At 43.7% G+C, this 25,635-nt stretch overlaps 1 protein-coding gene across 4 annotated transcripts in view; it reads left to right on the forward strand.

Moving 5' to 3' along the window:
* Positions 1 to 25,635, forward strand: part of TRRAP (transformation/transcription domain associated protein) — a 170,515-nt gene that overhangs the window by 128,525 nt on the left and 16,355 nt on the right. For all 4 annotated transcript variants that reach the window (XM_075010296.1, XM_075010297.1, XM_075010298.1 and 1 more), the window contains 2 exons: positions 2,215 to 2,414; positions 6,576 to 6,837. In XM_075010296.1, the coding sequence (XP_074866397.1) occupies positions 2,215 to 2,414; positions 6,576 to 6,837 (462 nt within the window). The remainder of the gene's footprint in view (positions 1 to 2,214; positions 2,415 to 6,575; positions 6,838 to 25,635) is intronic.

Here is a 25,635-nt window from a genome sequence, read left to right on the forward strand (position 1 = left end):
CTAAAACTCAAGGTGCTTAACTGACAGTTGCAACTTTTTTCTCTGCAGTGGAGATTTCCTATCACAGGGGTGTCCAACCCTTTTTCATGGGGGGACTGCATGGCAATTTGTGTACCGAGGGCCAAATGGCCTCAGCCTTAGGACCCCCACAGCTCCAAATCACTCTGCTGCTGGCCCCATGCCCCAGCGGGGGCTTTGCCCTCGTGGCCAGTGGTAGCTCAGTGCGCTGGGCCACTGGGGTTTTGCCGCTGGTCCCACACCCCCAGAAGGGGCTCTACCCCTGGGGCCAACAGCAGGTCTGCTCCCCAACCACTGGGGCTCTGTAGCAGCCGGTCCTACAGAAGCCAGTGTCCTCATGGCAGCTGACCCTGCTGTGGTACCTGGCCCTGCAGAAGCCAGTGCTGCCATAGCAGTTGGTCCCACCACAGCAGCCGGCCCTGTGCGCCAGATAAAAAGGCTCCGCACGCCAAATTCTGGCCTGCCGCCCACCTGTTGGACACCCCTGACCTATCCTCGTGGTAAACAAGAGTGCTAGGAAGAGTAGCTATTCATCAAGGCTTAGAACTAAGGGAATAATTAATGATAAACTTCTTTTGGTTTAGTACATATCTATTTGGAAATAGCTATGAATACCTAATGATTTTGTTGAATATAGTCTTAAGTTCTGCATAGTTTTGTGACCCATTACTGTAATTTCTGAGAACTGCACAATAATTAATGGAATATTGTCTTCAGGGCTCTTATGGGTTGTGGAAGTGCTGCTATCCCCAATTTTGTAAATGGTAAACTGAGACACAAAGATCTAGTCACTTAAAATCCTGCAGGATGTCTATTAGAGTAGCAGCTAAATCAGTATCCAGTGTCCTACTGTCCTACTCCACAGTATTAACCAGGAAGGTGTCCTTCCTTCTTTTTGCTTAGTTTTGATTGGACACATAGTTCACATGGCATTCTGTTCCCTGTTGGATGAATGTAATTCTTTCGGATAAGCTTTCCGTGAATATGCTTGTGTTTAAGATAAACTTCTTGCTACATATGCTCTCTGCATTTTAACTTTGAATTTAACTTCCTCTGTAAATGCTCTCAAAAATTCACTGTACTTTCAAGCACCCTAAACACACGAGTGCAACTTTGGCTTTTGAGCATTATTTGGGGAGGGAGGAAGTTGAGGGATATTTCAGCTATTTTCAAGAACAAATTTCTGCGCAATGTTACTGTATCAAGCAATTCCACAGCACCTGCTTATTCTTTTGACCCGTGTAGTCTCTCAAGAAGAGCTCCAAAGAAAACTATTTCAGCAACTTAAATCTTTCCTTTTGTTCTAGTTGTATTTTTATTACATGTGTATTGTCTGGATAATCACCCGTTTCACTTGTAAATCAGTATATTTAATTTCCGCATATATATTTTAAAGGGTACTATTTAAGTAACATCCTAGTTTCCTGGGTGTTTGGCTCTACAGATGGCAAAATGTTCACATACAATAATATTAAATTACATTTTATTTCTTTGTATTAGTTATGCTGTCTTTTTTGTTGTTTTCCTTACATACGTTTCCAGTAATGGATTTTCTGCATGCAAAATTCTGCTTTCATAAAGATATCGCAGCACGTATAATAGATGATAGCTGGTCATTTTTGTCCTTACTCCTAATTTTAAACTCATAAACGTTGTTCCTGAACAGGGCTCGTTAGTCATATGGTATCATTTGAAACAGTATCTTATCGTTTAATAAGATGAGATCTCAGACCCTGAAATTGAGTGGTTAATTACAATATCACTCAGTGGTCTTTATATAAGAAATTAGTTTTAGTAAGAGATGTTCCAGAGGATAAATTTCGTAATTGTTGAGACTAGATAAGCTGTTTTTTCAGTCATGAGGTTTCATTAAAGCAGAAAGTAGTTGAATATCTGAACTTTTGCCTTTTACTTTAAAAGGGAATGGATTGCACAAACCAATGCACAAAGATTAAAGGTAAAAGTCTTTGCTCATATTTTAAAAAAGTACGTTTTGGTTTGAACTTTGACGAAGAAAATACCTTTTGCAGCAGAATTTATTTTAAGCAATTTTGTTTTAATCTTTTGTTTTCCACTGAATTATAGAAAACTAGCTTCAGTTTCCTTTAGAAGCCAATTCAGGATGGTTTGAATATCATGCAATGTCTCTTCCATAGATCTCTGAAAGTTAACTGTGCTCTTTGGGTTTTGTCCCAGATTCTGGACAGCAGCAGCCAAGTTCAGTTGGAAGTCAGTCTCATTCTGCATCTGATCCTGGGCCAATAAGAGCCACTGCACCTATGTGGCGCTGCAGCCGAATTATGCATATGCAGCGAGAACTGCATCCGACACTCTTGTCCTCTCTGGAAGGCATTGTAGATCAAATGGTCTGGTTCAGGGAGAATTGGCATGAAGAGGTATTTGGGCTTAATATAACTATTCAAAATTACTTAACGTGCATAATCCAAATGAAATTTAGATATGATGCTATACAGCTTTCCATATCTGGCACTATTTTCTATAGATGTTACTTAGTAAACTGGAACACAGTAAAGTGGGCAGTTTTTAAAAATAGCCCCTAAAAATTCTGCCTTCAGCTATAAGCAACTTTTAATTATTTCTGTTTTTCTAGAAGTGATGTAAATACTGGAAAACATTAAATTCTTGCATTATGTTAAGATGTGTTTCCCTCTAGATGGGGTGGTTTATGAAACAGATTTGGGAGCTACTGCACAAAACCTAAATTTAAATTTGATCTGTGTATTTTGAGAAGTAAATACAGGAGAAGTGCTATGCTGGGAATCTTGCTTGACCAGATTATCCTCTTTAACATTTGCCTCACAATTGAGTTGTCTCTTGGCCCTGCTCAGGAAAGATGTAATGACAGGCTTTAATGAGTTTTCGTATTACTACCACTTCATTATTTTATGAAAAACCCTCATTATGGTTCTTAATATTCTTCAGAACACTGAGAATTTTCAATCACAGTTGTTAAACAAACAGTGTGTTTTGTGTTGCACTTTATTTGCTACCCTCCATGTAAATCACTATTTTTCAACAGTAAGACTCAATGTTTTTATTCTCATTAGTAGGCCCATATTGAATATCTAGTTATTCTTCTTTGAAGCGTTCCCTCTAGGTGTTCCACCATAGGTGTTTGGGTGCTCCTGCACACCCTGCTGGATGGTTTTTAGCAGTGTTCAGTGAGGCCGTCTGCACCTGCTCAGAGACCCTTATTGAGAAAGGGAGTTACTGAGCATGTGTGAGCCCCGTTCCCTTCGGTTCCTTCTCTACTGCCTCCAGCACCAGTCGGGACTGCAGTGCGCTCTTCATTTCTTCTCCTCAGGCCTTACCTTAGCCTTTCCCTCTTACCTTTCACTCAGTTTTAGCCTTTAAATAGCTTTTCTATTACTACATTGAAGGGAGAAATGGAAGAAAAAAAATCCTGCTTTTTACTTATTGGGAAGTCCAGTGAGAGCTTTTTTCCCTAATTATCAGGGGGGCATTTGCCATTTTCTATATTTCTTTCTACCTCAGGGCCCACTTCACTCCAGCACAGGCTTATAGCAGCTCCTGCTGCATGTACTTTACAGCTTTTGCTTGCCTGTTTTAGCAGGCTAGAGCCTTTTTATTCACCTAAAGGGTGAAAAGGGATTACTGAGGACAAGGGGTGTTAAGTGAGCCCTATTTTGTCTCAGTGTTTTACACAGTACATCAGTTTTTCTCTCAAATGCCGTTTTTCTTCAAGACTGCTGACTGTGCTTCAGACAAGCATTCTCACTGCTTGTATTGCTTACCAAGCGCAGTGCAGTTTTACTGTCACTTGGCAACTGACATTCAGGGGTAGGAGAGCCTGAGGGTTTTTCATCACTGTTTTCCCTCAGTTGCTCCCTCAGACCAGCATCAGATCCTGGTCACCCTGCATCCCTGCTGCCACTATCACCAGCGACAGTGTCGGGAAAGGCAGTGCCCCCTGCCTCAGCTGCCTGCTCTGTCTCCTCCAGAGGAGAGCACATTCAGCAGCTATCAGGGAGTCCCCTTCACATAAATAAAGGGTGATCCCTGAATTCTAAACTAGCTCCATTCCCTGTTGGGGCTTGCTTACCAAGGTAGCCTTTACCACCTTCTCAAGGGTCTAAGGACCTGGCCAGCATGCCTAAGTGTTCTGAGAAGCCCAAGCCTACAATGGCTGAGCACAGGGCTGCGACACCACTGCCTGCTATTCCAGTCCTGAGCAGTGCTGTACACAAGTTTTTTCATTTCATTTTTCTTTTACCTGAGGAGACCACCTCAGTCTGGTCCCCTCAGCCCTCATACCTACGCATACCTTCACAACACACTATGCACTTGACTCTTTCCCCTCCAGGGGAACTGTCACACCATTCTCATGGCAACTCATGAAAACACTGTGCTGCCCGAAGTACCCGCCTCTGGCAGATACACTGCTTCATAGTCGCCTAAGGTGGAGCACCCACAGGACAGTCTTGAAGAAGAAGAAAGATTTACTCACCCTCTGGAGTAACTACAGTTCTTCAAGATGGTTGTTCCTGTGGCTGCTGGCGGGAGGCACTTTCCTGAGCCTCGGGGAAGTGTGGGCAGCTGCCACTTCCCTGTGGTGTGTTGGCAGCTGCCATTGTCCCAGGGGATTGCCGGGGGCTGCCGTTTCGCTGGGGCTCCTGGGAGATTGCCAGTGGCTGCGGCTTCCGCCAGGCTCTGGGGAACGCTGGCAGCTGCCACCTCCTTCCCAGCTCCCTGGGGCTTGGGGAGCGCCACCCCCCCCCCCCCCCCCCCATATCTCTGAGCACATGCAGACAGACGCACTAAAGCACTGCTAAAATCATCTGGCTGGGCATAGAGGGGCACCCACAGGGACACTCGTCTCGAAGAACTGCAATTATTGCAGAGGGTGAGTAACCCTTTCTTCTTTAGCTAAACTCATCATCATCAATAACCGTGGGCTCAGTGCCTGTTGGTGTCTGCCTCTCTCACTATTTCCTTCCATCTTTCCCTATCCAGTGCAGAGTGGCTTAGTTTCTGTAGACTAGCTCCGCACCAATCTACTACATCATCTATCCATTCTCTGTGGGGTCTGCCCCTCCTATTCGAACCATCCATTATGCCGAATACTAGGGTCTTGATTTTTCTTTCGTCGTTCATTCTGCAAATATGTCCAACTAGTTGTAGCTTCCGTTTTATAACCTTCTGCAGCAAGTTCTTTCAGCTGTATCTTCCTCATTGGTGACCTTCTGCATCCATCCTATTCTCAGAATCTCTCTATAACAACTTCTTTTGAACGCCAATATTCTTCTTTTCGAATCCTTTATCATCACCCGTCTCGCTTGCATACAGCATGCTGCTGAATACACACGTTTTCAAGACACCCAGCTTCATTCTTAAGCTAATTGGTTTGCCTTTCCAGATCTTATCCATCGCCTTCAAACTCGCTCTTGCTTTCGCTCTTCTAGTTGCTATTTCCTTCTTACAGTCTAGATCATACGTTATGTTGCTCCCCAGATATGTGAACTTCTCTACATTTTCTAGTTCAATACCATTGACACTGATCTTCCTTCCTAGTTCCTTATCTCCAAATACCATGTTTTATTGGTGTTCCTAATCAGTCTGTACCGCTTCCCTTCTTCGTTTACCACCCACACCATTTTCGCTAGCTTCTCCTCATCTTCCTCGATGATAACTATATCATCCATGAACCTCAAGTAGATCATTCTTTTCCCGTGCACAGATATCCCTTCTACCTCTTCCTTGATCTTGTCCATCGCTCTCTCCAGATGGGCAATGAAGATACTTGGCAAGATTGGATCTCCTTGTCTCGTACCTCTACTTGTTTTAAACCAACTTCCCACGTGTTCTCACCGCTGCCTCTGCATTATCACTGATATCTTTCAACAACCTTATCAGTCCACTATCCACTCCGTATGACTCCAACACCGCCCAAGTCACTTTCTGATCTATGCTGTCAAATTCCTTTTGAAAATCGACAAAGCAAGTGTATATGTTTTTGTTCTTTCATCGAGCTTTCTCCGCTATCAGGCTTAGTGCCAATATCTGCTGTATGGTATTTCTATCTTTTCTGAACCCTGCTTGCTTGTCTGCACTATGTTCTTCTATCTGCGATCTTAATCTCTGTCAGTATCATCATCAGCAACTTACCTAGATGAGTCGTTAGGGCAATCGTTCTGTAGTTCTTGCACTCCAGTGTACTTCCTTTCTTGGGTATTGTCACTAGCACAAATCTTGTCCGTTCCTTTGGCACCTTCCCTTCTTTCCATGCTATATTAGCTATATTTAGCTAAACTGCATCTCCATAACTACTACAAATAAACAAAGATCTTCTATATTTTGAGTTAAAGGGCAAATCTTGCTCCAAGTAACTGAATAGAAACATAAAAAGGCCTTACATAAATAAGATTTGTAATGTAAATTCAATTAAAGAATAATTTGACTGTGAGAAAATATATTCCAATTTTGCTATATTCTAGTACTGCATTATGTTATAGCATTCATATATATTTGTCATATCAAAAGACCTAAGAACATATCCTTGTTTTTTCTTTCATTAGGTTCTGAGACAGCTGCAGCAAGGCCTGGCAAAGTGCTATTCAGTTGCCTTTGAGAAGAGTGGAGCAGTTTCAGATGCTAAAATCACTCCGCATACACTAAATTTTGTCAAGAAGTTGGTCAGTACCTTTGGAGTAGGACTGGAGAATGTGTCAAATGTCTCCACTATGTTTTCCAGTGCAGCTTCAGAGTCCTTAGCTAGAAGAGCGCAGGCTACAGCTCAAGACCCTGTATTTCAGAAATTAAAAGGGCAATTTACAACAGGTGAGATCTTAGTGTATGTTCAAGTTTATGATGATGATATGCAATGAAAATATTGCTTGTCCAATGTTCAGATCCAAAAATGGACGTCACTCTTCTTTTCTGAGAAAGAAAAACAACTGTGACACAAAGCAAATTTTTATGATATGAAGAATTTGCAGTATTAAGGTGTCTGTCCATTCTTATACTCCTATGCAAGGAAATTAAACTACAACACTGAGGAAAGAACATATATAGTACAGTATGTAGTTTTTTTTTTTATTCTTGATATAACTATACTCAAATTACATATGTTCAGGGAAAAAAAGCAAATTACAGCATTTCAACAAAGGACTAGCGCATTTCCAGTGCGTGTGTGATGAATGACAAAGTTAGATGGCATAAAAATCATTAATAGCTAAATAGTCTTTATTTATACCAGGAGCACATCAATGTAACTTGTTTAAAGTGTAATGGCAATTTTCATCTGAAAAGTCCCGATAAGCAATATTATGTACAGTTTTCCCAAATTCTCAACATCAGATGAATAATAGTAATTTTGGATAGGTAGGTTATAAAATTCTCTACTCAAATTCACATAATTTTGTTAAGTAAATGGAATCCATAACTATAGTCAGGCCTAATAAAAAGTATCCTTCGGGGAAGTAGCTTTTTCTTTCGTGATATTTGCCAGCAGAATTGCTGTATTTTAATGTGGGTTTGATGTTGAATTGAGATTGAGTCACTTTCATAAGAAAGGCCTACAAAGCAGTTTTCATGTGACAAACACTCAAAAGTATCCAGGCCATTCAGCTGCTGTCTAATATAAGATACAGAAGCTTGACATTTCGTGGCAGGGAATTTCATGGTTTCTCTGGTCATGGAAATTTTCTTCTAGTTCTTTGCCTCATCCTGAAAGATTAAAAATCAGATGAAGTGGAATGTAGAATATAAACTTTTTTAGTAGAAAAATATTAAACCTCTGAATTGGGAAGGCATATATTAAATGTAGAGCTAAGTTTTCAACTTTTGTTCTAAACCCTACTTGACAATTTAGTTTTGAAATTTTAGATGTTAATGCTCATAAGTAACTATAGAATCTACTGTGTTCAGTGTTCAAGGTCGTCATTGCTACTGAGTGCTTTGAGTTCATCAGGTGGAATTAGAGTGGTTTTTCTAGGATCTTACTAACTCTAATGTGAAAATAAGTGATCTTTTGGGATTCTCAAGAAAGTAGCTCCCAGTCACAGATATGACCTACACATCTTGTGCACATTATGTATTGCATGATGTACTTCTTGAAGCACAGCAGTTAAATGACAGTAGGTAATGGAAGTCATGAACCATATGATTAAATTTAATGGATAAAGGATACAAGGGAAGAAAACAGTAGTTGAAGCATTTCACCTATCTCCAATTGTCTGAAAATTGAGACTCAAAATACAGTTAATGAAATAAGGATTTCTAATTTTTTGGAAACCTTTTTATTTACATATTGCAACAGTTCTCACGTTTTTAGGCTGTGGCTACACTACACTTGGCCAAAACTTCAAAATGGCAAAGCTAATGGCTAAATCGAAGAATACTAATGAGGCACTGAATTAAATATTCAGCACCTCATTAGCATTCATACGCTTCCGGCCATGCACTTTTGAACATGCATGGCTTGGCGCAGCTACACAGGGGTCCTTTCAAAAAGAACCGCCGTGTAGCCACGCCGAGCCAAGCGCATTTGAAAGCAGTGCTTTCGAAGCGCCGCGGCTGGAAGCATGTGGATGCTCATGGGGCTCTGAATATTCAGTTCAGTGCCTTATTATTATTCCTCGATTTGGCCATTAGCATGGCCATTTAGAAGTTTTGGCTAAGTGTGGCCACAGCCTTAGTCACCATTGAAGGTATTGTTTTGATAATTTTTTAAAAAAATATTATCTTAGTCTTTTTTCTTGGGTTTCAAGATTCTAAACATAGACATTACAATCAATTAATCCAGAGTAAAAATATCTTATACCAATATGATTTTCAGTTTGTTTGCTATGTATTTTCTTTGCACAACTTCAGGGTTTATAAATGACATATTTTAAGTTTCTAGCTTTCTTATCCTGTCAGACTTTTTAAAAAGTTATAGGCTTTGTTGCTTATAAAAACCTAAATGGAGAAGATTTTCTGGAGCTATTAAATGAAGAAAAATTTAAAGTACTCAAGCTATAAAATGATTTTTAAATTTCAGTTTAAGAATAAGCAATTTGGCTGTGTGTTGTTTTTTTCTTTTTAGGCTTCAAAAGTTATTTTTCAGTTATGTTTAAGCATAAGCTGTTACAGCATTAAAATACCTGTTTTAGGTAGTGGTAGAGTAGATTATGCTTTAATCTATTAAATTTGGGGTTTAGTTAAAAATTGAAGTATGAAAAAATAGATTAAATTAAATTGGTGAATGCTTGCTTTGTGGAGTCTCCTGTAATTTAATTTGGTATGCAGACAATGAAATTAGGTTTGTGATTAATTTGCAGTAGTGATAGACATGACAGTATCAAATTAATAAAAAATTACTTTGTTGGACATAACACACACATTAACATTTTGGACAAAAATTAGTAGATCATGCCTACATTTCTTTATACACTTTTGACGTGTTCATTCTGAGTCAATAGGAATCTGTCCTTTGTTACACTTAGATATGACCATGTTTGTATTCATAATTCTCATCTCCTATATTTATGTGGTGTATGAATATTTACATCTGTTTTTCAAGTCGTCTGTGACATGTGTACCTTAATTAAGAATTTATTTAAAGGTAAATTGTGTTCTTTTCAGTCATTCCTAAATTAATGTTGACACATTATGTTCATGTGCCTTTAGATACATGTATTTTGGTTCCATAACCATTTCTTTCAACAGTTGAGATGCATTTTGCTTTGTGCAAATACCAAAGGCTGCTCAGATATTTCTGGGATGGACCAGGGATTGGCCGGCATTGACCACACTCATTCTAAACTTTGTCTGCAGCCAGGCAAATGGAGTTCAGCTTATTTTCCTTCATATCTGTTACCATCCCAGCTTTTAAATACCAATTAAGTTCAAATAGTTTCCCTCTTCATAATTTTTTGAAATTTTTTGATTGGATGGCTTTTTGAACAGGACCACTTGCCATGTTTTTTTACGCTATGCCTTTTCTCTTCCAGCACAGTATAGTTCACCGTATAGTGCCAAAACAAAGATTTAGCCCATCTTTGAAGAAATCTCTCAGGAGTCACAAAAAGAGTATTGCTGCAGTTATTCCTAGCTTGGACAGATGGCTGTTGAGTCTGGGACTGTCTTGTCAAATATGAGCTGATGCTGAATGACATCTCGCACCTTGTTAATAGGAGCATTAGAACTGGTTTCCCCAGAGATAAGCTGCTGCTCATAGTATTTGTCCCTGCAGAATGTGTGTGTGAATACATTCTGCTAGAGATTTGATTCGGCTCTGGACAGAACAGCTCTGTGTGTCCATTGCTTCCTAGAAGACTTTCCCATTAGTTTTATTTATTTTCCTTTCCTTTTTTATCACAAGTCAGGAATTCCATCCCAAGACTGATTTCTTGGCCTCCTTCTTCTGCCAGACCTCTGGGATATTCCAGAGGTCCCTGGATTCAAATTTTGCTAGACCTGCAGCAGACTTTTATCCTGGAGTGATGGGCATTTTAGCTTCCTCCAGTGATCCTTTTACTCTTTACAAGTACAAAAGTTGCATAGGTTTAAGAGCAACTCTCATCCTTCATTCAAATCCAGGCCATCTCTGTCTGATAGTATGGCTATTGAAAAGGTGATTTTGATGCTCTTGGATTGTCCTTCAAAGAGGTTGTGGTGCTACAGATCTCCAAAAGGATTTAATGTCTGGTCTATATCTGATCCTGCCACTGTTAAACTCCATGGATCGAAGACAACAATAGAAACACCAGGGTTTTCTTCAGTATGAACAAGAGCGTTCACTCCAGCACCATAGCTTGACTGGTGTCAGCTGTATTCAGTGTCCCATCTGCTGGGTCTTTGGGTCCTTTCCTTGAAAATCCTTAAGTCTTAAGATCTCTCAGAGCAGTTAGGCTGGCTAGATCTTGTGGTCAGACCAGTCCCTCTTAACTGTGGGGTTTGGTGTTGGCATCCTCACTGTGAATGTCTTGTTCTGTTCACTCTCCAGCCTTTTTATTACCATCACCTACTACAGTGGCATCTGAGTACTTAGATGTTTCTCCAAGCTACATTCATATTAAGGAAGGTCAGGCTCCATACTTCAGTTATCATGAAAGATCAGTCATTCTTCTCTGCTAAAAGACTGTTGAAATAGTAGATCAAAGTGATTGTTATTTAGTGGTAGTAGTCAGCCAGTTGGGAATGATGGAGAAAGTTCATTTAGCTCTAAGACCGCTTTCTGAGCATGCGGTCTTGCTGTCTCCCATATTTAATTTTGCAAAAGTATTCATGCCATTACTACTTTGACTTAGCATCTAGATTTTATGCTCAGCTTGGGAGAGTAGTCTTATAGCGTAATATGGGTGAGATTTTGTCACAGAGGTTGCAGATTCTGTCTTTCAGAAATCTCTATGACATTTTTGTTCTTCCTCGAGTGTCCCCGTGGGTGCTCCACGATAGGTGTTGGGCTCGCCCCAGCGCCGCAGATCGGATCTTTCCAGCAGTTTCTGCCAGACTGCGCATGCGCCGGCGTGCGCCGCTCCCCTGCGCGCTCCCGGCCACGTGCGTGATCCGGTCCCCGCCAGTTCCTTCTTAACCGCCATTGGCTGCAGACAAAATCTGCTAAGGCTGCGGCCAGAGTCAGCCTATTTAGAGTTTTCTTTCAGAGTTCTTAGTTAAATTGTTTGTTTCTTTATTGCAAAATAAATATATATACATATACATATACATATACATATATATATATATAAAGTAGAAAGTCTTAGTAACGAGAGGAGGAGCGGAGGCAGCCCGGGGATGTGAAGGCCAGTAGGCCTCCTGCTGCGGCAGGCTGGAGTCCGTGAGAGGGGAACAGGCACAGAGAAGGTGCTAAGTACCCTATTAACAGCTCAAAGACTCAACGCAATGTCCTCTTCAGGATTCAAGAAGTGTGAGTCATGCCGCGAAGCTACGCCGGCCTCTGATGGGCACAGTCAATGTATCAGATGCCTGGGGGAATCACACGTCACCCAGAAATGCTCCTTCTGTGCAAAGCTCACGGCCAGAGCCAGAAAGGATAGAGAAATGCGGCTGAAAATGCTGCTGTTTGATAAGGCCTTCCAGCCTGATGTGCCGGAGAGGCCTCAACCGGAGGGACCCATAGGGATCCATAAAAGGAAGGCGGTGTCCCTCACCCCCTCGGTGTGGAAACGGAGGCAGCTCTCTCCAGCCCGATCCCTGCCAGCGGTCACAGCGAGCGGGACGGGCGTAGCTCACAGCCCCCAGCCGCAGTCACAAGCGAGCAGCAGCGCAGCAGCGCACGTGGCAGAGGCTGAGCCTCCGATTACTAAACAGCTGGCCTGCGCATTCAGAGCAGCGGCCAGGCAAGTGCCGGAGCCGGCGGCACCGCCACAAGCGGCACAGACCCCCGCGGCACCAACGGTGCAGGGCCAACAGGCACGTAGCCTGCAGGCACCGGAGGAGACCACCCGCGCAGCACTGCAGATGAGCATGCCGAGCGCGGCGCTGACAGCGGGGCTGAGATCCCTGGCATGGGGGAGAGCGGAGCCAGCCCCGCAGGGGAGGGGAAAGGCAGCAGCGAAAACCCGGCACCGCAGCCCTTCTCTGGACAGGGCTGCTCTCAACAAGTCCTCCCCTTATGCTGTGTACACCAACCAGGAGACATGGGTCTCCCCCAGCCTACCCAGAGCCTCCTTCCCCATTCCTCCAACCAGCCTCACCATGGCTCGGGCCACCCTTGCCTTTTCTGGGATTTGACCCTCTGGAGTACTACCACAAACCAGTTTCACCATTGTCTCAATCATCCAGATGATCTCGCTCCCCCAGACATCGGGGGTATGCACCTCGAGAGTGGTCCAGGTCTCCATCCCAGGAACCGTGCCCGTGCTGCCATGGTCGTCCTTATCACGCTGGGCATAGACACCACAGGCATACACCCAGGGGCAGGTCCCCCTCAACCGCCCAGTACCCCCATGGGCACTCACGGACGGGGACGGAAACACAGCTGTCTCAAGGGGAGCTGATTTTGGAACCCCGAGATTTTCCCTCGCAAGCCTCTAGTGAGAGGGTGTACCACCGGCAGCAGGACCCTGAGAGTTCAAGGGAGGTCTACCCTAGTGGTTCCTCCTTGTCCTCCCCCGACGAGGCTATGGCCCCCGGGGATGTTGCCCCCCCCGGACGACCTCAGACAGTTTCAGGAGCTGTTTAAAAGGGTGGCTTTCACCCAAGGCATCCAAAGAGCAGAGTTGCAGGAGAAGCACCACAAGCTCCTCAAAAACCTGAGGCCTCCGGCCTCGTCCAAAATCGCTATCCCGCTCGACGAAGCAATCATGGAGTCTGCTACTACCATATGGCAGACCCCGGCTTCCGCTCCACCTATAAACAAGAGGGCGGATAAGAAATACTTCGTTCCGGCGAAGGGCATGGAGTGTCTGTTTAGTCACCCACAACCAAATTCTCTGGTGGTAGAATCGTCTCAGCAGAGATCGAAGACTTCCCAGTACAAAGCGGGGGGAACGGACAGAGATGCCAAGAAGCTAGAGCTATTTGGCAGAAAGGTATACTCCTCCTCCAGCCTGCTGCTGAGAGTGGCTAATTATGCAGCACATCAAGTGAACCACAATTTCGACAATTACTCCAGGCTTACTTCTCTCATGGATTCGCTTCCAGAAGATAAGAAGCCAGTGCTGAAGGCCATTGTGCAAGAGGGCTATGCAGCTTCAAGGACGGGAGTCCAGATCGCCCTGGACGTAGCAGACATGGTGGCACGCTCAACGGCTACGGCAGTGGTCGTGCGCAGGGAATCCTGGCTCCAGACATCGGGTATCCCAAGGGATCTGCAGGCAAAAATTGTCGATCTCCCTTTCGACACGCAGAAGTTGTTTGCAGAGTCAACTGATTCGGTCCTTCATTCCAGTAAAGACTCAAGAGCCACACTCAGAACACTGGGTATTTATACCCCTCCATGCAGAAAGAAAAAGTATTACCCTCAACAACGGCGATACCCGTACCAACCTCAGCGTGCTCAGTACCAACGGGGCTACGACCAAGGGCGGCATCAACAGCAACAACAGTATAGAACTCCCAGGCGACGTTCCCAACAAGGCCGTGCATCCTCGGGGCAGGCCCAAAGGCAACAAGTTTGACGGACAGGTCGAGGGCTGCACTATTACTACCATCGCGCAATGTCATCCACAATTAATGTTCCATCATCGCCTCCGACCGTTCCACTCACAATGGCAAAAGATCACCACAGACAAGTGGGTACTAGAGATCATAGCCACAGGTTACGTAATCCCCTTTCAGTCGCTCCCACCGCCAAGACCTCCGCCCAAGCCTCATCTCAGGGATGCCTCCCACGAGGCGAAACTCAAGCCCGAGGTGGACCACCTGATGCTTATGGGGGCGGTCGAAAGAGTGCCGGAGCAACTTCAGGGGAAAGGGTTTTATTCACGATACTTCCTCACAGAGAAGAAAACAGGAGGCTGGAGGCCCATCTTAGATCTTCGAGGCCTCAACCGGTACTTGCGCAAACAACGCTTTCGGATGATCACAGTCGCCTCTATACTCATGGCACTGGACGATGGAGATTGGTTTGCAGCCCTCGACCTACAAGATGCGTGTTTTCATATAACGATCCACCTGGCTCACAGACGTTTTCTCCGGTTTATGGTCAGCGAAGAACATTTCCAATACAAGGTTCTGCCGTTTGGCCTCTCCTCGGCCCCCAGAGTCTTTACCAAGACCCTGGCAGTGGTGTCAGCCTACCTGCACAGACGGGGGGTATTTATATTCCCATATCTGGACGACTGCCTACTGAAAGGGGCCTCGAAGGCGGAGGTACTACGCATGATACGCGTAACAGCAAACACGTTTGTTCGCTGGGCCTGGTCATCAACCTTGCGAAGTCAAAGATCGACCCCCACACAGGACATAGAGTTCATAGGGGCACGCATAAATTCTATCACAGCAAGGGTTTATCTACCCGACGCTCGCTTTCGCGCCATCGGTTCCCTGGTACAAGTCATTACATACAGCCCCACGGTGCCGGTTTTAACGTGCTTGCAGCTGCTCGGCCACATGACAGCAGCAACGTTCGTGGTACAGAATGCCAGATTGCATATGCGCAACCTACAACGTTGGCTGGTGAGTGTTTACAAGCTGGCATCCCATACCGTCTGCAGGGTGGTGTCACCCACGACAGAGGTGCGCAGATCCCTGCGATGGTGGGTAAACCCCAAGAACATGCTAACAGGGGTACCCTTTCACCAACCACAAATCTCTATTTTTCTCACCACCGACTCCTCCCACATAGGGTGGGGAGCACATATTGGCAAAAAGGTGACGCAAGGACTGTGGTCCTCTATGGAACAGTCACTGCATATAAATATAGTGGAGCTCAGAGCGGTGTTCAACGCCTGCAAACACTTTCAAGACCACATACAAGGCAAGGTAGTTGGGATCAATACAGACAATATCTCCACCATGTTTTATATAAATCGACAAGGCAGAGCTCGATCCCGTGCCTTATGTGCAGAAGCAGTCCGGCTGTGGAACTGGTGCATCGCCAACAATATAACGTTGAAAGCCTCGTACTTACCGGGTGCTCACAATGTGAAGGCAGACCAGCTGAGCAGGCACTTCGCACTCACACATGAGTGGCAGATCCGCTCCGATCTGCTACGACCGATTTTTCAGGCATGGGGGTTTCCCCAGATAGACCTGTTTGCCACTCAGCACAACAAGAAGTGCCCCCAATACTGCTCCAGGGCAGGACTGGGGCGGGGGTCCCTGGGGGACGCGTTCGCGATTTCATGGAAGGGCCCACTCCTTTACGCGTTTCCCCCACAGGGTCCTGCAGAAAGCCAGGAGGGAGAGAGCCCACATGATCCTAGTGGTCCCCACATGGGATCGACAGCAATGGTTCCCCTTGCCCCTCCGCATGTCGGATCGTCCACCGCTTCCCCTTCCGGTAGCGCCGGACCTGCTCACTCAGGCCCAGGAGTCCATAGTGCATCCACACCCCTGAGGCCTGCGCCTACAAGCATGGTTAATCCATGGCTCAGCTCCCTAGAAAGTACATGTACGGAGGGAGTACAACAAGTCCTGGAAAGTAGCCGAAGGATCTCCACCAGGAAGACCTACAAACAGAAATGGACTTGATTCACTGCATGGTGTTCCACCAAGCAGTTAGCTCCCTGTGAAGTGCCTATACCTGTCATACTAGAATACTTACTGGACCTCAAGAGAGGCGGGCTCTCCCTCTCCTCATTGAAGGTCCATCTCGCCGCTATATCGGCTTTTCAGCATGAAGAGGAAGGGCCCACGGTGTTTGCCCATCCTATTGTTACCAGGTTCCTGAAGGGGCTGGTAAACCTGTACCCCCCTCGGAAACCGCTTCCACCATCGTGGAGCTTGGACCTCGTGCTCAGCGCGCTAACGGGACCACCCTTTGAACCCTTAGCCACGGTTTCCCTCCGTCTCCTTACGATAAAGACAACCTTCCTTCTTGCAATCACGTCAGCTCGCAGGGTCAGTGAGCTCACAGCAGTTATGGCAACGCCGCCAAGCACGGTATTCTCAAAGGAGGCGGTAACCTTACAGCTGCACCCAGCCTTTGTTCCGAAAGTTTCTTCAGAGTTCCATCCTAACGAACCTATAGTTTTACCCTCGTTTTACCCGAAGCCTCATAGCTCCAACAAGGAGGCACGCCTGCACCTCCTGGACGTGAGGAGGGTGTTGGCCTTCTACATAGACAGAACTAAGTCCTTTCGGAAAACGGACAGGCTCTTAGTGTCTCTCGCTCCCAGATCAAAAGGAGAAGGTCTCTCTTCACAGAATCTTGAAGCACGTTGTGTCCTGCATAAAGATGTGCTACGAACTTCGAAAGTCTCCTTTACTGGCCCCGCCTAGGGCTCATTCCACCCAGGCAGTGGCGGCATCAACAGCCTTTTTCAAGGGCATCGCGCTAAAAGACATCTGCAGAGTGGCGACCTGGTCATCCTATGACACCTTCACCAAGCATTATGCCCTACACCGGGTATTCCAAGAGGATACCCGCCTCTCAACAGCGGTCCTTTCGGGGGCAAGCTGCACATAACCCAATTACCCACCTCCTTTCTTGGGTTACTGCTGGGTAGTCACCTATTGTGGAGCACCCACAGGGACGCTCGAGGAAGAAAGAGAAGTTACTCACCGTAGTAACGATGGTTCTTCGAGATGTGTCCCTGTGGGTGCTCCACCACCCGCCCATCCTCCCCGCTTCGGATCTCCATCTGGTGTTTTTCAGGAGCATCTGAGGTGGTTGGTCAAGGAACTGGCGGGGACTGGATCGCGCACGTGGCTGGGAGCGCACAGGGGAGCGGCGCGCGCCGGCGCATGCACGGTCCGGCAGAAACTGCTGGAAAGATCCGATCTGCGGCGCCGGGGCGAGCCCGACACCTATTGTGGAGCACCCACGGGGACACATCTCGAAGAACCACCGTTACTACGGTGAGTAACTTCTCTTTTCAGCACCACCCCGGGAGTGACAGGGCTAAGATTATCAGCCAGTTATAGCCTTGGAGCCCCAAGCGGTCAACCACTGCAGGTGGTAGGGGCAACAAATGTCTCAGATGTAGGCAGTGGGGGCCCCTGAGTTCTCAACCATTGCGGGTGCTGAACTAGCCTCTGTCCTCCCCTCTAAGCCTTTTTCTTCAGCCATTGCCCCATGGATTCCATCCCGTTATTTTTTAGTAAAGGTCAAAGACAGGTTGCAGACTTTTGTGAATTTTAGGTTATTGCCCATGACTAGTGTGTAACTGTTGTTAAAAAAATAACTATGACAAAATCTTAACATTCAGAGAAGAGAGAGGCTACTTGTGTGAGTCCTCTATAGCTGTATGCGGGGGCCTTCTGACATTGTCCCGCTGTACAAACTTCTTCCAGGAAGATATAGCAGATACATACATCTAATTTTGGTAATTTGTAATTTTTTGTCTTAATAATTGTAAAAACAATGCTTACTGTGATTTGGAAGTATTGATTCAAATACGCAAATGTGTTGGTGTTATCTGGAGGTAATTACACATTTTTTTCAATATTTTTCCAATGTTTTGTGTTGGAGCAGGGTTAAATGCGTTTTCTTCATTGAACTGGTAAATCTTGAACTAATTCAAGGAACAAGACTTAGTGGTTGAAATAGATACATAAAACATTATCTGTCTAAATTAAGCTGTCTGCAAAGCAAAATACAGAAGTCTTTCACTATAACGATATGCTAGTGATATTTTTCCTCCCCTTCTTACAGCTGAAGTTACTTATTATGTTCTTAGATGGGTTCTTTGTGAAGCCTGTGTGACATGAATGAAAAAGATTCTGAGTGAGCTCAATTAATCAAGTTCCCATCTGCTACTGAGAAACAAAACAAAATAATCTAAAATAGGCATTTTTGCCAAATTGGAGTGATTTCTATAGTGAAATGAATAACTTGGTGTTAAAAAGTAACACTCTAGCATATTTTTACTGTATTGGTTATGTGCATGTCATTAAAATACTGTAGCTGTAATTTGGTGACATTTCTCTGCACTTCATGGAGTTAGAGAAATAAATGATGCAGTCCTGTTATCGCTTTTTCATAGTGATGTACTCATATTGCTCACTAGAGGGTAGACTTGGAATTATAATCAGTTATTTGTATAATAATAATTGTAGTTATCAGGGTTCTGCTGCACATACTGTTTAAAAACAGAAAAGGGAATATCAGTTGACTACAATAGTAGTTTTTTGAGTCTAGCTTAGAATTCTTAAAGTGTCTAACCTGGAAGTTACACACATCCCTTTTGAGTTTCTTATGTTTTAAAAGAAATTGAAATTAATGTGTAAGTATTGTTTTAACATAGGATGTTGTCTTGCCATAATATTTGGTTAATGTATCAACATTGTTGTGGATACCAATGGTGCTCTGAAAATTAATTCTGAAGTAGCTTCTTATATAAAGCGAAAAGAGTATAAAATGTCCCTAATGTTGATACAAAGAAAATATTTTTAGATTAATTTGACTTTGCAAAACCAGAGTAAAAAGATAAAGAAGTCTTGTTACAATTTTTAAGAAAACTGTCTAAAAATTAACTGTATCATGAGGAATGAATTAAATTGATATCATCCATGTGAGAGAGAGTGAGAGAGACAGACATGGGAGAGAAGTGTGTGTGTGTGTGTGTGTGTGTGTGTGTGTGTGTGTAATTAATTGATATATATATTAATGAATATATAATATATATTTTTATATATATAAAAATTGTGTGAATACTTAGTCACTGCCCTGTAAAAGCCTAAGGGGTTTGTGGTCGTGCTGAGGTTTTAGGAGGCCATTGTTCATGCATGTATGCACTCCCCTTTCCCTGCTGCCCCAATTGTGGTTAAAAGTGTATAGGGCCAGTTGGTTTTATTGTGCGCTCAAGAGGTAAACCCACAAATACATGTTGTATTTAGGTTAGTTAAAATGTGCTTGTAGAGAAGGTTGCCATGTTTGTGTACAAAATGCAACTTTTTGTGACACCTCCTTTTGTGGTTGTAAAAATCTGGCCCCTATTTTGCACGTAATTACTGTAGGGTACGTTTAATTATATCATCAGTAGTGTACCTGGAGATGGTGTTCACAGCTGATTTTTAGATGTCCAAATTCTCTTTCCTCTTAGAATTTACATTAACAGTTACTTTAACTGATTCCTCTTCAATGCTTACTGGTTATATCAGACTTGCAAAGTATTTTACATGTGTAACAGGCTGAATGATAGTTTCTATGCTGTAAATAGATTGCCATTTCTGTGATTAACATAATTTTCCCTAGCATTCTAATTGTATTGAGCGATATGGGACATTTCACATGCAGAAATTCTTCTGCTATAACTGAATCCTGACTGGCTGTGAGGAAATGTACAATGCATTTCTAAGACAGCAAAGCTAAAGAAGACATTTCTGTGAATAACTGAAACCAGCAATGTGTTTTGACAAACTATCAAGGGCAAATATTACACAATTTTCAGGGTATAATATGCAGTAACCAGTTTATGCTATTGTCAGATTTTTATCTTGTAAATTCTGTTCTGTACTGGCGTTTATCCTGTTGTTATCACTGTGGTTTGTGAGCACCTACCAGTAGTTTGTAGGAACCATTTTGGTTCCAGAATAAGAGCAAGACAAGATAGCAGATAAGGTAATATGTTGTATTAAATGACTTTCTACTGGCAGACGGCACAAGCTTTCCTAGAATCCTAGGCTGGAGGGGGGTGGGGGGGTCAAGTCCAGCCCCTTGCCCAAAGCAAGACCAACTCTAACTAAACCATCCCAGACAGGATTTTCTCATGCTGAGACTTTCGAGGTACAAAATCTCTTCTTCACTTCTGGGGAAAGAAAATGTGATGTAAATACAACCTGGGATAGATTGCTAAGCATTGGACAGTGGTGTTCATTGTCCCCTTTATCTTGAATTGTCGTCGTCGTCGTCGTCAGCAGCCATGGGCTCAATTCCCCTTGGTGTCTGATGCCTCTCTCACTATTTCCTTCCATCTTTTCCTGTCCAGTGCAGAGTGGCTTAGTTTCTATCGACTAGCTCAATGCCAATCTACTATATAATCTACCCCTTCTCTGTGGCGTCTGCCTCTCCTATTTGAACTGTCCATTATCCTGAATACCAAGGTCTTGATTTTTTGGTTGGTTGTTCATTCTGCCAATATGCCTGAGTAGCTGTAACTTGCATTGTATAACCTTCTGCGGTAGGTTCTCTTTCAGCTGTATCTTCCTATATAATTTTTCGTTTTTGACCTTCTGCATCTTTTTACTCTGGTTTTGCAAAGTCAAATTATTTTAAAAATTTTCTCTGTATCAACATTAGGGATGTTTTATACACTTTTGGCTTTATATAAGAAGCTACTTCAGAATTAATTTTCAGATGTCTGTTTCAGTTCTTGTCAGTCTCTCTGAGACACTCGGGTCCAACTGTGCTTTGTATAGGTCCGTGTAGTATCTCATCCATCGCTGCATAATCTTTTTCTTGTTTATGAGCACCTCTTCATTCTCGTCTTTGGTTGCAATCTGCTTCGGCTACCACTTCCTATTCACATTCCTGATCATCTTATACACCTCCCTGGTCTTACATTTGCCATAATACCTCTCTGTATCTTCACACTGATCCTCTAGCCATTTCACCTTATCCTTTCTGGCTGTTTTCCTTACCTCATAGCATTTCACCCTATAGTGCTGTTCCACTCTCTCAGAAACATCTCTTCTGATTTTCAACGCTCTCTTCTCTTGAATTTTCCCTATGTACTAACTTTTTATGGTAAACAATCTGTTCCACCTTGCACTTAGCTATGATGCTTAAGAATATTTTTCCCAGAACTGGAGTTCTTGTGTGGCTTGAAATGTTTTGGTCCAATAAAAGATACTCATCTATCCAGAGATTCACATGGCTAACAGTTATAATTACAAAGGTCAGATAAGTAGTGATCTGTTTGTGAATGTTGTTCACATGTGGGGCCAGGGTGTTTTTGTCTTATCATTTTTGTGTGAATTTGGTAGAGAGCGTAACCCGTATAGTAGTTGTTGGGGCAGTGAATGAGGTACACCGTGTATTGTGATAAGCACATGTAGGACCCATTGGTCTTGAAAGGTACATTGCATGTGCTAGTGATCATAAAAACAGTAGAGGTATATTTACAGGTTCTACATCTCTTGTTCTGAAATGGTCTAATGCTCCTTGGACTTGATGTATCCTGGTCTGCAGGGAGCTTGTTTCCAATGATGCGGTTGGGGGATTGTTTGAAGGCTGGTTGTAACACATCACACTTGCCTGCTACTCTTGATTGCATATGTTCAAATTCCTTAGGCATAACGAATGACCCTAAATTGGCCCATTCGTTCCTAATGACCACTTACAGCATTCATTACCCTTTTATGCTTAACAGTCTGTTATGACTTGAATTTAGCTCAGACAAGGTTGTTGACAGTATCTTATTTGACCAGCTTCTTTTTAGGGAGAGACACAAGCTTTTGAGATTTTTTTTCCCCTAAACTTAGTTCCACCTGTAATGCCAACAGACCCAGGTTGCAGGCACCAGGAATTGAACGTCCGATCATAGGAGCTAACGCCCCATACTTTACCTTGTGAGCTAAAGGCCAGCTGCCTTTCAGCCAAGGCTGTGGAGGAGAGACTTCACCCACCCTAGTATGAGGTTTCAGTGCCTCTGGGTACAGCATGCTTCCCTGGGCGGAGGAGGCACGTCCCGAGCTTCTGAGACCTTCTAGCAGTTCATCTCGGATGACCCACCAGTTGTAATGCCTACAGACCCGGGTTGTTGGCATTAGGGGTTGAAGCTATGACATAGGGGCTAAAGCCCTGTGCTCTGCCACATGGCTTTCAGCTGAGGCTGTAGAGCAGAGACTTCACCCACCCTAGTATGAGGTCTCAGTGCCTCTGGGTACTATACACTGTTCTGATTTTCTTCTCTGATGCTGAAGAAGAGCTCAGTGTAGCACAAAAGCTTGTACCTTCTAACAGCAGAATTTGATCCAGCAGCAAAGTTATCTCACCTGACTTGTTTCTTGCCTACCGGTGGTGCATCTGACACAGTTCTTTCCTCTCTTCAGGGGGAAAATTCAGTGTGGATTTAAACTGTCTTTTGTTTCACTTGAATTTTTAAAATATTTTTATTTAAGCTGTGCTGTGTGGTCTTGGTGAGAGACTGTCAAGATCAATGTACAGATGAACATACTTGAAACAGGAAGTGATGGGATTTATGGTGGTTCTTAGATCCTGCAGATTTTTATTCTACAGTCTCAGTCGACCCTTGAGGAAAAAAGTCTGCACAACCACATTTTACCCTTGTATGTAAGAGATGCAGTTTTTGATCCCAGTTTGTGTCCTGGGGCTGAAGGCAACTATTCAGATGTACCAGCCCAAATAATTAAGTATCTTGAAAATAAGGATAAAGATCTTGAATTTGACATGATATTCTATGGAGAGCTACTATAACAAAGAGTGGATATGTTTGACATTCTAGCACTCTTAACCTGAGTTTAGAAGACCTGCTTTATTCTGTACTAACTGATGTTGAGTATTGATCATTCATGCCAGGCAGACTGTATTCTGGTATCCAGTCAGGAGGTAACACAGGCATGAACTACTGAGGCCAGGTCACTGCTCAGGCTGGATCACTTACCCAACCAGCCATGGATACCGGAATGCATTGTTTGCATATGCAGGAGCATACTGTTAATGAAAATATGAAACTGTAAAGTGCAATTTCATTTGACTAATTAAGGATTATGTATCTTCAACTAGAGGAGACAACGTATAATTGCAAATCCTCTGTAAACTAGAGCAGTGGTTTTCAACCAGCGTGCCATGAGAATTGTCTAAGTGTGCCGTGGAAATTTCATCAGTTTCTCCTCCTCTCAGCTCTTTGAAAATCCCGGGAGGGGGCAACTGTTGAAATTTCACAGCACCCTTATATGACCCCCAGCTGGGGGCTCCAGCAGCAAAGCTGCCTGAGTCTCATCTGGCGTGGTGATGTCAATTTCCCTTTTGCAGCTGCTTTGCAAAGCCTCTGGGGTTGGGGGGTGGGGGATTGGAATTGACCAACCCCACACCAGCTGGGAATCAGGTAGCCTTGCTGCTTGAGTCTCCCCCAGCTGGCTTCAGGTCATCAGTTTCCTCCCCCCACTCTGCAAAGAGCAGAAGGGGTGGAAAATTGACCAACTGGCCAAACCTGCACCCGCTGGGCGATCAAGCAGCAAGGGAGCCTGCTTCCTAGTTGGTGGGGGATTGATCAATTTCCCCTTGCTGAGGCTTTGCAAAGAGGCTGCAGGAGGGAAATTTCTGACCCCCATGCCAACTGGGACTCAGGCAGCCTTGCTGCTTGAGTCCCCAGCTGGCGCAGAATCATCAGTTCCTCTCTCCCCCCCTGCCCCACCCCCCGCCATGGCTCTGCATTTATGGGCAATCGATTCAGCTGGAAAAAGTGGGTGTGCCATGGAATTGTTTGTCTGATTGAAGTGTGCATTGTTACTGAAAAGGTTGGGAACCACTAAACAAGAAGAATCTCTATTTCGTTGGATACAGGTTCAACCAGCTATTTATCCCTGACCTGATCTTGGACAAATGCTTGACTAGCTTGGAGACGTTAACATTGTGAAGGATGAATAGAGCTGCTTGTTTGCATGTTGCTGACTTTTCTGTTCATTGTGTCTTATCCATTCACCTACTTGTTTCATACAAATACTGAACACCTGAAAAGAGTAAAAAGAAATGTATCTTTCTGTTCTGAGCTGTAGGAAATAAGAATAATTGTTTTGCATAGCAGACAGCAATTTTACTAGTTTGGAATTCCTTCAGACTAGAGATTACCATTGGTGCTCTTCCATCTGTGTTCTTTTGCTGTATCTGTATACAGCTACAGAATGAACTAGGACAAGAAAAGGTATTATCTCTATCTAATACCAGTTAATTTCATTTTAAGCCAAAAAGAAGCTCACATTACCAGATTGGAAAATAAGCTTCATTTGTTCTTTCTCTATCAGCTCTTTTTTTTTCTCTTTCTATATGATTTGTGCTAATCCAGTCCAGTCCGAGGTATCTGATTTGGTGAACTATCTAAAACCAAACAAAGACTGTTAATCATGTACAGTGGCAGTACTCTTTTTCACTGTATTATTTTTAATGTCCCCATGAGCATGAAGCAGAAATCTGCATAGGCAAAAGAGCTTGGGAAACAAGCAGACTTATCTAGTTTTGTGCTGGAAAAGGAAGCAACAGTACCTGGTGGATTAAATCATCTAACATGTTAATTACAGCTAAATGATTCTAAAACCAAACTTCATACAAAGATGAAATACCCAACAAATGCTGTGCAACTACATGTTGTATAGCTGTATGCACCATGGAATTACGTATTTGTACTGCTGTAACACTTATAGCCCTTATGCTGTGTAAGCTACTAATGTGTAACCAAGATGATCTGCTCCCTTTCAGAAGTAATTTTATTTCCCAGTCTCTCACCTCAGAATTAATCTGACCATATTAGCTTTTTTTTCTTTGTTTTTGGTATTCATTATTTGCTTTTAGGAGCCACTCATTTGTTTATATGCTGACCTGCTTGGTAAGGCAACGTATTTTTTTGTGTGTGTTACTTTTCCAGTGGGCTTGTTTACACTACCACCTTTCTTCGAAGGAAGGATGGTAATTAGGGTGTTGGGAGCTTACTAAGAAGTGCATAGGTAGCACTTCCTTAAGCAAATCCCCCCTGCGGCATCTCCGAAGTTTTAAACTTCGAAGTACCAGCATGCATCTAGCTGTGCGCACCTGCTGGTACTTCGAAGTGCTGGGGCAACTTCGAAGTCCCCTTACTCCTCAAAAAGTGTGCCAGTACTTCAAAGTTTAAAACTTGTGAGTTGCCGCAGGGGGGATTTGCTTAATGAAGTGCTGCCTATACATGGCAGCACTTCATTAGTAAACTCCCAACACCCTAATAACCAGCCTTCCTTTGAAGGAAGGTGGTAGTGTAGACACAGCCAGTGTGTAATAACCATTTTTAGTATTTTTCTCCATTTTACAACTGTTCGTCTATTCTAATGCATAATGGTATGCTGTATATGATGCACCTAAGATGTTTTGCTTGA

Source organism: Carettochelys insculpta, chromosome 16 (assembly GCF_033958435.1).
Source record: "Carettochelys insculpta isolate YL-2023 chromosome 16, ASM3395843v1, whole genome shotgun sequence".
In the NCBI taxonomy this organism is placed as follows: Eukaryota; Metazoa; Chordata; order Testudines; family Carettochelyidae; genus Carettochelys; species Carettochelys insculpta.